Source organism: Canis lupus, chromosome 10 (genome assembly GCF_048164855.1).
Source record: "Canis lupus baileyi chromosome 10, mCanLup2.hap1, whole genome shotgun sequence".
Classification (NCBI taxonomy): domain Eukaryota; kingdom Metazoa; phylum Chordata; class Mammalia; order Carnivora; family Canidae; genus Canis; species Canis lupus.
In genome coordinates, this window is record NC_132847.1 from 53773188 (window position 1) to 53785210 (window position 12023).

The 12023-nt window shown below is 39.0% G+C and overlaps 1 protein-coding gene across 6 annotated transcripts in view; it reads left to right on the forward strand.

Moving 5' to 3' along the window:
- The window catches only part of LOC140641644 (phospholipid-transporting ATPase FetA-like), a 126628-nt gene that overhangs the window by 52825 nt on the left and 61780 nt on the right, over positions 1 to 12023 (forward strand). For 4 of the 6 annotated variants that reach the window (XM_072841834.1, XM_072841830.1, XM_072841831.1 and 1 more), the window contains 4 exons: positions 2926 to 3039; positions 3885 to 3983; positions 7086 to 7147; positions 11809 to 11881. In XM_072841834.1, the coding sequence (XP_072697935.1) occupies positions 2926 to 3039; positions 3885 to 3983; positions 7086 to 7147; positions 11809 to 11881 (348 nt within the window). The remainder of the gene's footprint in view (positions 1 to 2925; positions 3040 to 3884; positions 3984 to 7085; positions 7148 to 11808; positions 11882 to 12023) is intronic. The other 2 variants (XM_072841833.1, XM_072841835.1) reach the window with 2 other exon arrangements.

Below are 12023 nucleotides of genomic sequence, written 5' to 3' on the forward strand. Positions count from 1 at the left end.
TGTGTGAGAGGCACTATAGTGCAATAAAACTAGGTTTTGACAATCAGACAGACCTGAATTTGAGCACAACTCTACTCCTTACTAAACTTGCATCTTTAGGCATGTTTTATTTAACTTCTCTATCCTTTGAGTTTCCTCATTTATGAAAAGAGCCTAACTCAGCTTACATGGTGGTTGTAGGAGTTAGATATAGTTGTGAATAATGTTCTCTCTCTTTCTCCAGGAAACCATTGACCCTTGAAGAAAGGGTACAAGTTTGTTCATCTCTGTATCCATAGTTTGTATCACAATATTTGGCACATAAATGACATTTGATAAATATATGCTGAATAGGGGATCCCTGGGTGGCGCAGTGGTCCAGGGCGCGATCCTGGAGACCTGGGATCGAATCCCACATCGGGCTCCCGGTGCATGGAGCCTGCTTCTCCCTCTGCCTATGTCTCTGCCTCTCTCTCTCTCTCTCTCTCTCTCTCTCTGTGTGACTATCATAAATAAATAAAAATTTAAAAAATATATATATATATATGCTGAATAAATAAGCAGATCTGACCTTTTCTTATGTATTTAACAACCATTTAATTTCCATGGCCCATTGCTAATTTTCCTCCTATTTCTCTACTTTTTTCCATTCCTACTTCTTTTCCTCTTCCCAACCCCTAACTTCTGATTCCCATTACAACTTTGACCTTATGTTCTTCTCTATTCCCCCATTTAGCCAATGGTCAGGTTTTACTATCTAAATAAATAAACAAACAGCCCAAACCAAAATCCACCACCTCTATCATGCTTACATTTTATAGCTCTGCCAAAAAATAAACTAAACACTGAAGAAATTCATACTTAAGCAGAATGTTCTACATTCTTTGGATATTGTTTCTGGTTTGACATTAAAGAATAGAGCAGAACACTCTGGTTGCCAAGTTAGTAAAGAAGTACTGATATTTCTATCTTGAGATAAAATCAGCAAGGCTTTTTTACCTTTGTTTGCTAAACAAATGCTACCAAGTGAGTAGAAATCTGAAATATGATAATTAGTTATGAAATCAAATGGAAAATCAGTAGTGAAGGCCAGGTGCTTCAGTCAGGCAAAAGATCAAAAATGGTCTTTGGTTCCAAGTATCAGAACCATCTGGGCTTAGAAGCTGACAAATTCAGAGTATCTCATGATCAAAGAAAACTATTTCTATGTTAGGATAACATTTTGTCAGGGTTAGAAGGGCCGATAGAGATCATTTAGTTAGAACTTCATTCAAGACAGACCTATGTGCTTCTCTGAGAGAAACCTTATTTAATTTTATTTCCAGCCTCTACTAAGATAGCCCAGAATAGGGCTGTGAGCAGAGCAAGCCTTGAGAAATCTATAGTGTTTGATTATTAACTAGAAAATCATAGAGAAGACACCAAGGAAATCTTAGTTGTAGCTTGGATCTCTAAATTCCTAATAAGCTCTATGACCAGCTTCTCTTCCTTAGGGAAATAGACAGGTAAGTCTTGACTAAAAAGCCTATCTAGCTAGCCCTCTTAGGCAAGTTTTAGCCTTAAGACTGAATGGTTTTGGTTCTCCAGGAGAAGGTCTCTGATGCTTTCCCAAGGCAATCCAGCAAGATTCTTAATACTTGAGCAGTATCTAAACTTTAGGACTGCATGTGGGGTTTTCCTGTTTTGGCCTTATAGATGGAGGAGGTAGGGGAGAAGCCCTGTCCTTAGGAAATTGTTTGGTCTTATTCTTTTGCTTTTCTTGAGCTCTTATATTTAAGCTCTGATGTCTTAAGTCAAATTATTGAAGACTCAAGGATAGAAAGTAAAATGACCCTGTCAACATCTTGAGATTAGGATTGAGGAGGTAGCAAGTTCCCATTTTCACTCAACAAAATCATAGCTCAGATGTAAACCAAAACTATTCAGACCTTCTCAGGACAATTAAAAGGCAAGTGACTTCACAGTGATGACAGGGACCAGTGTAGGAACCCCAAGTGGCCTAAAGTTGAAAGAGTAATTTGTTTTTGGCATCTGACATCCTTCAGTATTGAAAACAGTATGAAAAGGCAGACCAAACTGAATTTGCCAGGCTTAGAAAAACTTCTTAGCTCTGGAAAAGAGCTAGTAAAAATGACAGACTTGCCTACTATTTAGGACTGAGAAGGACTAGTGGGTGAGAGGTAAGATAATACTGAAAGATCTCTGATTCTATGATAAGAAGGCATTTGGATAGCTATACAAGTGAACTTGAACCCAGGACAGCACAGTCCTGACTCTGCAATTGACTATGTGGTCTTTGGCAAATAACCTCAGTGCCTCAGTTTCTTTATCCTTAAAAAGCAATCATATAGTCTTCTCTTTATAGGGTTATTGTGAGGAATAAATAAACTGCTACATATAAAATGTTTTAGAACAATGCTTTGTGGGCAGCCCAGGTGGCTCAGTGGTTTGGCACCACCTTCGGCCCTGGGCGTGATCCTGGAGACCCGGGATAGAGTCCCATGTTGGGCTCCCTGCATGGAGCCTGCTTCTCCCTCTGCCTGTGTCTCTGCCTCTGTCTCTCTCTGTGTGTCTCTCACAAATAAATAAAATCTTAAAAAAAAAAACAATGCTTTGCATGTAGTATTCAATAAATGTAAGTTTTTATTGTTGATTTTATTATCATTATTATTAATAGTATCAATAAACAAAGAACTCTGTGCCTCAAAAAAATCCCATATTTATCAGCCTTGCCTTCTTTGCATTCTCTAGGTCTCCAAGAAAAGTCCGGGACAAACACTTCTTCCCACCCTCCCCTTCACCCCATGGTGGAAGAACTGTGGCTTTTCCCTATTTCAAGGAGTGGGTCTTGGAGCTTTTTGTTAAGAGTGGGAGATGGGGTCTTTTTTTCTTCTAATTGTGCTTGGGTTTGTTGTTGTTTGTTTTTTGTTTTTTTTTCACTCACAGAACAATACCATCAAGACCTCAAGATATAATGTCTTTAACTTTTTGCCTCTGAACCTATTCGAACAATTCCAGAGACTTGCAAATGCATATTTCCTCATTTTGCTATTCCTACAGGTATTAACTTTTGGGATCTTTTCCACAGAGCATTTTATCAATACCTCTGGGATCTGATTGTGTAATCAGTTCTTCTCCTCCCTAAACTAAGAAATGTCTCTTTAGGTAACAGGCAAGTGGATGGACTGGAGTGTCATGACAGTCCAATAGAATAGGTCAGGATTAGGCAGGATGAAACAATCTCTATAAGAGGAAGGACAAAAGGTCACTGAATCCCAGTGAAGTGGAGCTCCCTCATCATGTCTCCATGTCCACTCTTCAGGTTGACTACAGGAGGTCACAGACTCTTCACCCCAACCACAACTACAACTCCATTTCTCATTCATTGTCCCAGCCTCCCTGAGAGAAAGTTAACATGCAGGAATTCTGAGAAAGGGAATGGTTTAGAACATAAAAGTACCAGCACAGGGCAAGGAAGCAGGGCAGGGTAAGCCCAATTTAGTGAGGGAAAGATTGTCTCGTTTTCCCTTATGCTAAGGGATGAGGGAGGGGATGTTCTTTTCCGAAGTGCACTCTTACCCTACCTTTCACCAGAACATTTATTATCAGAGGAGAAATAAATAGCCCTTTGCTGTCAAGACAAAAGTAGTGGAGTTTAAGACGGATAGGTGGCAACTTATCATCTCCTATTCTTTCGTCTTTTCTTAGAGAGGTTTACCTATATTTACTTCTCTATTATATATTTACTTATATTGCTTATGTTTCCAAAACAATGGAAAGCAACTAGGATAGTTGAATTTATTAGGAACCTGTGGCGGTGAAAGAGGTGGGGGGTGTGATGCTGGGAGGAAATATATTGTCCTTTAAACTTTCTGACCAGAGTTTCTTCTTTTTCCCTCTCACAGTTGATTCCCCAGATCTCCTCCTTGGCATGGTACACAACTGTGATACCCCTGCTGGTGGTGCTGTCCATAACAGCAGTGAAGGATGCCATCGATGACATGGTGAAATGGCTTCCTTGACTTCTAGTCCTTCACTCTACCTAGTTTGGGGCGGGGGGGCGGGCGGGGAGTGCAAAAAAACTTCTCAAAACTACCTAGTGTAAGGAAGAAGCACTGAATGGAAAGAGATGTTTCCTTTCCTTGCTTTCTTATCCATCCCAGAAGAAAATGTAATTCCCTGAGCCTCAAGATTTGTAGTCTATGCATGGCCAGAAAGGGGCAGTGTGAGGCCTTTCTCTGTCTTCCAGAAAGGGGCAGTGTGAGGCCTTTCTCTGTCTTCCATTGCCACTATTTATTCCCTTTCCCAGGCTTCCTTCCAGCTCCTTTTTTTTTTTTTTTTTTTAATTGGAGTTCAATTTGCCAACATATAGCATAACACCCAGTGCTCATCCCACCAAGTGCCCCCCCTCAGTGCCCATCACCCAGTCACCCCAACCCCCTGCCCACTTCCCCTTCCACTACCCCTTGTTCATTTCCCAGAGTTAGGTGTCTCTCATGTTTTGTTACCCTCACTGATATTTTCACTCATTTTCTCTCCTTTCCCTTTATTCCCTTTCACTAATTTTTATATTCCCCAAATGAATGAGACCAATAATGCTTGTCCTTTTCCAATTGACTTATTTCACTCAGCACAATACCCTCCAGTTCCATCCACGTCAAAGCAAATAGTGGGTATTTGTCATTTCTAATGGCTGAGTAATATTCCATCGTATACATAGACCACATCTTCTTTATCCATTCATCTTTTGATGGACACCGAGGCTCCTTCCACAGTTGGGCTATTGTGGACATTGCTGCTATAAACATTGGGGTGCAGGTGTCCCGGCGTTTCACTGCATCTGTATCTTTGGGATAAATCCCCAGCAGGTTCCAGGTCCTTTTTAATAACCCACCTTTTCCTTCACTTGGCTTTCTCCGAGTTTGCTCTCATCTTTCTTCCTCCATTCCCCCTTCTCCCATTTTTATATTCATCTTCTCTTCCTGTCCCCTCTTCCCTCTTTGTCCTGTTCTTAGTTTTCTTCTTCCCTTTCCACATCCCCTTCTCCTCTCTAACTCTCCCTATTTCCAACTTTCACTTCCATCAGATATGTACAGTAGGAACCCCTTGGGTTTAGAACACCTTAGGTCATAAACAGAGGCCAACTCCTTTCCTGGCTTTGGAGGGAGAAACTGGCTCCCAGTGAGTGCTGCTTGGCATCCCCTTTGCTCCTTATAGAAGGCCAGGTGAGGCCCCAGGACCATGCCTACTAGTGGGATTTGGGAAGTCAGACCTATTGACCTGCCTCCAGCTTCCCTAAGAGAGTCCTCTCATTTTGTTAGGATAGATTTTTATTTTTTTTAATTTTTTTTCTTCTAGAACATTTACTTTTATTGTTTCCCTCTTTTTTATTTTTTATTTTTTTTCCTCTTTTTCTTAATAATAAATTTATTTTTTATTGGAGTTCAATTTGCCAACATACGGAATAACACCCAGTGCTCATCCCATCAAGTGCCCCCCCTCAGTGCCAGTCACCCATTCACCCCCACCCCCCGCCCTCCTCCCCTTCCACCACCCCTAGTTCGTTTCCCAGAGTTAGGAGTCTTTATGTTCTGTCTCCCTTTCTGATATTTCCTACCCATTTCTTCTCCCTTCCCTTCTATTCCCTTTCACTATTATTTATATTCCCCAAATGAATGAGACCATATAATGTTGTCCTTCTCCGATTGACTTATTTCACTCAGCATAATACCCTCCAGTTCCATCCACGTCGAAGCAAATGGTGGGTATTTGTTGTTTCTAATGGCTGAGTAATATCCCATTGTATACATAGACCACATCTTCTTTATCCATTCATCTTTCTTTTTTTTTTTTAATTTTTATTTATTTATGATAGTCACAGAGAGAGAGAGAGAGGCAGAGACACAGGCAGAGGGAGAAGCAGGCTCTATGCACCGGGAGCCCGATGTGGGATTCGATCCCGGGTCTCCAGGATCGCGCCCTGGGCCAAAGGCAGGCGCCAAACCGCTGCGCCACCCAGGGATCCCTCCATTCATCTTTCGATGGACACCGAGGCTCCTTCCACAGTTTGGCTATTGTGGACATTGCTGCTAGAAACATCGGGGTGCAGGTGTCCTGGCGTTTCATTGCATCTGTATCTTTGGGGTAAATCCCCAACAGTGCAATTGCTGGGTCGTAGAAGACCAGCTAGACGGACAAGTTCCAGGGAAAGTCAAGGAACTTCCGTGTTTTGTTTTGTTTTGTTTTTCTTTTAGGATAGATTTTTAGATCAAAGTTTACAAGCTTAATATTCCTCTAGCTTTTTAACTCTGCAACTCTTTTAAATTCAGAATTAGCCATGTAGTGGTTGAAATTTTAGTCCCAACTCAGATGTGCAAAAATGTTAACTTTATTTTTCTATAACTAAACTCAATCTATCTCACAACTACTACCCTACCCTCCCAAACTTTTTTAATGAGAGCTTAAAGCTAAATTTGCCAATTCAGAATAACCCAGTTACTCCTGAGTTAGAACTCCATTTCTTTAGATACACATGCTGACAAATTCAAGATTCTTTCTGCCCTCTTCCTAGTCCTGCCTTTTTCCCAGGGAGTAATCTCAACTGGAAGTAGAAGATTTATGTGAGCATCAGGACATGCCTTGTATTTGTCCCCCTTTTATTTGGTCTTTGAATAGAAGACCTCTGTTGCTCTTTCCTTAGTGCATCTACTGTAGAAGCTTCTGTATGTTGACTATGATGGGCATATGCTTGAGAATTCTTAACTTTCCCTGCTCCTACCAAGGTGTGTGAGACTCTAGTCCTGTCTATCATTTTTTTTATTCTCTCCTCTGTGGTGTTGACTAAGTTGTTTGTTCTCCTTCCCCCAGGCTCTGGCTTTTGAAATTCAGAGCCAAGATTTTGTCTCTTCTTTCTGGGTTCTTTCTCTGAACTCTTTTCCCAGCTTCTCTGAGACAACCAACCTCTTACCCTGGTTTTAGTGATAGAAAGGCTTGGAAGCTAAAGGAAAATTATAAATAAAGAGAACTACATTGAGTAGTATTTATTAACCTTTTACATGCTATTTGCTCTTTGCCAATTTCTTTAACATTTTTTTGTGTAATTTTAGAAAAGGCATCAAAATGACAATCAAGTCAACAACCGTTCTGTTATGGTGGTGATGAATGGCAGGTAAGTCATAGGGAAACCAGTTTAGATAGGACCAGCTCTGGAAGAAGGTTGTCCTTGCTAAAGCTTGATGGGGTTGGGTGCTTTGGAAAGGTAATTCAGGAAAGTGAAAAGAACTTAAGTTTGAACATAAGAATTTGTTTCTAGGTCTAGTATACCCTGATTTTGCCATGTGACCTCAGACCTCTCTGATCCTCATATTTCTTATCTATAAACTGAAGATAATATTCTTTACCTTAGAGGATGTTGTAAAGGTTAAAATGAAATAATAGATATTAAGACAATTAACAATTTATGACATACAAGTGATTATTATTAGTGTAGTGTTCAGCATGGAGATATCTGTCTTTAGAACATCATCTAATTCTGGCACGGCTTCTATGGCCATTCTACTGTATAACTTTTGATCAGGTTATTTTTTGTTGTTAACAATCTAAAGAAAGTATTGGTTAAAAACTAATAATAAAAATAAAATAAAATAAAATAAAGTATTGGTGTTGACCCCATTGCTGTGGAGCTTGGTCATGCTGTCTCAAGTGTTTTCAATGGATAAGTATTTGATGGTGTCCTACAAAATTTGAGCAATTTACCTTTGGCAGGAATGCGGGAGGCAGACATAATTCCTATATAAAACAAAATAATGGAGACTATCATAAGAGATACAAAAAGTTATAGGAATTAATAAAAATGAGCAACCATGGCTGATTAAAGGAATCAAGACTTTCTGGAGGAGGTAATATCTGTACTAGGCCTTAAGGGATGGGGAAGAATTCAACAAATAGAGATTAAAAAACAGGAAAAATGACCAGTGTATACAGTAGCATGATTGCAAATAAGTACAGACCTGAAGGAATTCAAAATTGAAGTCCAGTCTTTGTTCACAGTGGCCTTACAGAACATCCAAGTGCTATAGTTTTAATCATATTTAATTCTTTTATGTGAGGTTCTTGGGCACCTAATCCTGTTATTTGTTGTGGCTGCTGATTCTTACTTGTAGTGGATTATTTCCTCAAGTGTTTTTTGGTCTGTTTAAGCCTCTCATAAGATACCACAAAAAAAGTCAGTTGTGATTAAAAAGAAAATTTAAAGGAAGAAAGGAAAGAAAAAGAAAAGACAAAACTGAGTGTATTAGAAATTTGCAAGGGTAGGGAGTCACTGACCAAATGGATTTAGGTGAATGAACTCCCCAAGTAGTTTGAGCACTTGGGTTTTGAAAAAACTTGGAAAAGCATTTGTCATAGAGTGGTTTTAGGGTGGGAGATCAGAAGTAGGGCCCTGGTTAGACTTTATAAGCCAGTGTTCAATTTAATACTCAATGAGGCTGTTGTTGAAATAGTCCATATTCAGTAGCTTTCTTTTTCTAGTACACGTGGTTTTGAGTAGAGCTGCTATTGAAAAGGTTTGTCTGTTTTGCAAGTTCAAATTTCTGTCATTTCATTTCTCAATAATTTTGGTTATAAGTGCATCATTAGGGACGCCTGGGTGGCTTAACCAGCGAGCATCTGCTTTCAGCTCAGGGCGTGATCCCAGGGTCCTGGGATTGAGTCCCACATCGGGCTCGCAGGGAGCCTGCTTCTCCCTCTCCCTATGTCTCTGCCTCTCGCCCTGTGTCTCTCATGAATGAATAAATAAAATCTTAAAACGCACACACACACACAAGTATATCATTAGCGGAACTTTCTTTATGAGAATTCTAAATGCCCTGAGTAGGGAGCACCTGAGTGGCTCAGTCAGTTAAGTGTCTGCCTTCTTTCAGGTCATGATCTGGGGTCCTGGGTGGAACCCTGCATTGCATCACATTGGGCTCCCTGCTCAGCAGAAAGTCTGCTTTTCCTTCTCCTTCTCTTTCATCCCCTGCTTGTGCTTTCTTTCTCTCTCTCTCAAATAAAAAAATCTTTTTAAAAAGTACCGAGTTGAGGTTGTATCCCTTTTGAGGGGTTTGTGTTTACTTCTGCCAGGTAACTCAAGGATATCACCTAATGAGACCTAATTTTGAAGAGTTATAAATTTGAATCCCATACCTCACAAGGTTATAAATTCTTGGAGGAGAGTTCTCTACTCTCTAACCCTCAGCCCTCCAGAGTAAGATAGACAAACTTTCTTGCCAGTGGGTTGATTTGTTTTAGATCACCCTTTCCCTAATGGTGTTGCCCTTTCAGAGTCCTGGCTTTATGAGGGGTTCTTAGTTGCATCTCACTACCTCTCAAGATCCTAAGGCTTCATATCCTGTCCCTCAGTGTGCTAAAATAAAACTCAAGTCACTAATTTAGATTGGTAATTCCTTCCTTCACTCAGAGCAAGAACAACTTCAGAACATGCTGACTGTTCTGGATTTCAGACTTTTTTTTCTCCTCCTGGCTCCTTACTGTATGGTAAGCGTAGCCATGCCTTTGAAAGAATGTTTGCCTTAGTATATCTAGCATTTCTAAGTGTTTGTAGTAGGAAAAATACCAGTGTTACAGAATTCTAGGAAGTACCATTCACATTAAAACAATATACTGTGAACAGTTTCCTCTGGAGTCAAAGGACTGCCTTCTCTAGCTCTCTGATCGTATTTTCTAAACCAAAAGTTAGAATGCAATGTGTGGAAATTAAAAATATGCTTATGGCACAACAGGATTGAATATTTTAAGTTGGAAGGAAACATCTTCTCCTCTCTTAAATCTAAGACACATGATTGTTATAATGTCTAGAAACAGATTAGTAATAGTTTGACACTTATGCAATAAAATATAAGCTTTTAAATCTTCAGGAGAAGCCAGGATGTAGCCCTTCTTACTACATTTTACTGATGAAAATCATGACAGACAGAATGCCAGAGAACTAGCAAAAGTGAACATGGAATCAAAACAAAGCAAAAACAGATATTCAGATGTTTTTCTTCAAGTCTTGTAGCTACTCCCTTTCAGTACTATAAAGCAGATTTGAAAATTAGTGACAAAAATTAGTAAACATATCGGATTTTATCTGCAGAGAGATGACACTTGAATCCAAGGGAAGGAGATACAAGGATATATAAATAGTGGTTTTACAAGAAAGACTTTTGTATTATAAAATGCAAGAAGGGGCACCTGGGTGATGCAGTTGTTTGGGCCTCTGACTCTTGGTTTCTACTCCGGTCATGTACTCAGGGTTGTGAAAGTGCTTAAGACTCTCTCGTGCTTTCCCTCTGCCCCTCTCCCCCATAATAAATAAATATATCTTTAAAAACATAATAATGTGCAGAGAAAATTGGATTGAATAAGACATGAAGAAATATAGTTCAGGAATTGGAAGAAAATTATCTAAAATAAAGTGAATTTAAATAAAAGAAAAAAAATTTTTTTTTTTATAAAAGAAATTTGGCCCTTGTTAAAGAAGTTATCTTCCCAGAAAAGATTTTCTGGGAAAACTGATGCCTTTTTTGTGTCTGGTAAAGTAGTGATGTGTGTCATGCCTGCAGATAACAAGGCATCATTCAAATACGAAACAAGTGATGGTGTCCAGGTATGCCTTCTCTATGTCAGCATTTTGGGTGCTTGACATAATAGAATTGTTGCAGAGAAGTAGCTCGTATTTCCAATATGCTCGTGGCACTGCTTAGTCCTTTATCAGGAAGGAAAGCTTCATGGCCTGTGCAATTGGGGAAATTGAGGTACAAAAAAGAGAAAGGAAGAGAGCCAGTATTATTGTGGAATCTACTCCTATTGCCAGCTGCCATTTGTGGGAAGTGAGGATTTGAGGAGGCAAAAGTAATCCAATTTTAAGGTCACATGATAGAATGAGCCCTGGCCATTATATGCAACTTGATGAATCTCTAAACTCTACCCTGAAACTAGTAATAAACTACATGTTAACTACTTGAAATTTTTTTAAAAAGTAATCCAATTTTTGTATAAGTAAATAAAAGTGGTTACAACCATATTATAGAATACAATCTATCAAAAAAGAATGAGCTGCATTTTCTATAAGTCCTTTGCAAGATATGTTATTACATTAAAAATGGAAAGTACAGCAAATTATGTATCTAGTATATAACTTTGAAATGTATGTCTTGTATTATTTGGATATTATTTGGATTGATATTTTCTAGACAGAAATAAAAAAAAAAAAAATAGGGCAGCCCGGATGGCTCAGCGGTTTAGCGCTACCTTCAGTTCCAGTGATCCTGGAGACTCAGGATTGAGTCCCATGTCCCAGCTCCCTGCATGGAGCCTGCTTCTCCCTCTGCCTGTGTCTCTGCCTCTCTCTCTCTCTCACTCTGTGTGTCCCATGAATAAATAAATAAAATCTTAAAAAAAAAAAAAGAAAAAAATTACAGTTGTTACTTGAGAAGAAAAACTAAAATATGGGGAGAGAGTTTTTCCTTTTCATACTTCTTTATTATTTGAAATATTTTTTACCATATGCATATATTACTTTTAGTTAAAGAATAATTATGTGCACATATGACTACATATGCTTTTATAGAGTTTTAGAAAACCCTTGTAACCTGAAGTCAAGAGAAATGGCCCCCATTCTTGATTATAGCAAGGATGTCTCACAAACCAGTTTGAGTTTCCTATAAGCCTTGATTTCATCTCAGCTTATTTTCTTTTTATTTTAATTAATTAATTAATTAGATTGTCAAAGCAGGGCTATGGGGAAATTCTCAAAGCAGGTATTCAAGGCTCATTTTCTTACAGGATAAAGGAGGACAAATGGATGAATATTCAAGTGGGAGATATAATAAAACTAAAAAATAATCAGTCTGTCACGGTGAGTACCTCTTTGGACTGTGGCTTTTTTCTTTTTTTGCTTGAGTGAGTACAAAGGAACTATTTTAGCACTTCCGCTGCCACTGCTTTTGGTGACCTCTGTCTGCATTACTTCACATGTGGAGAGCACATGTGGTAAGCTT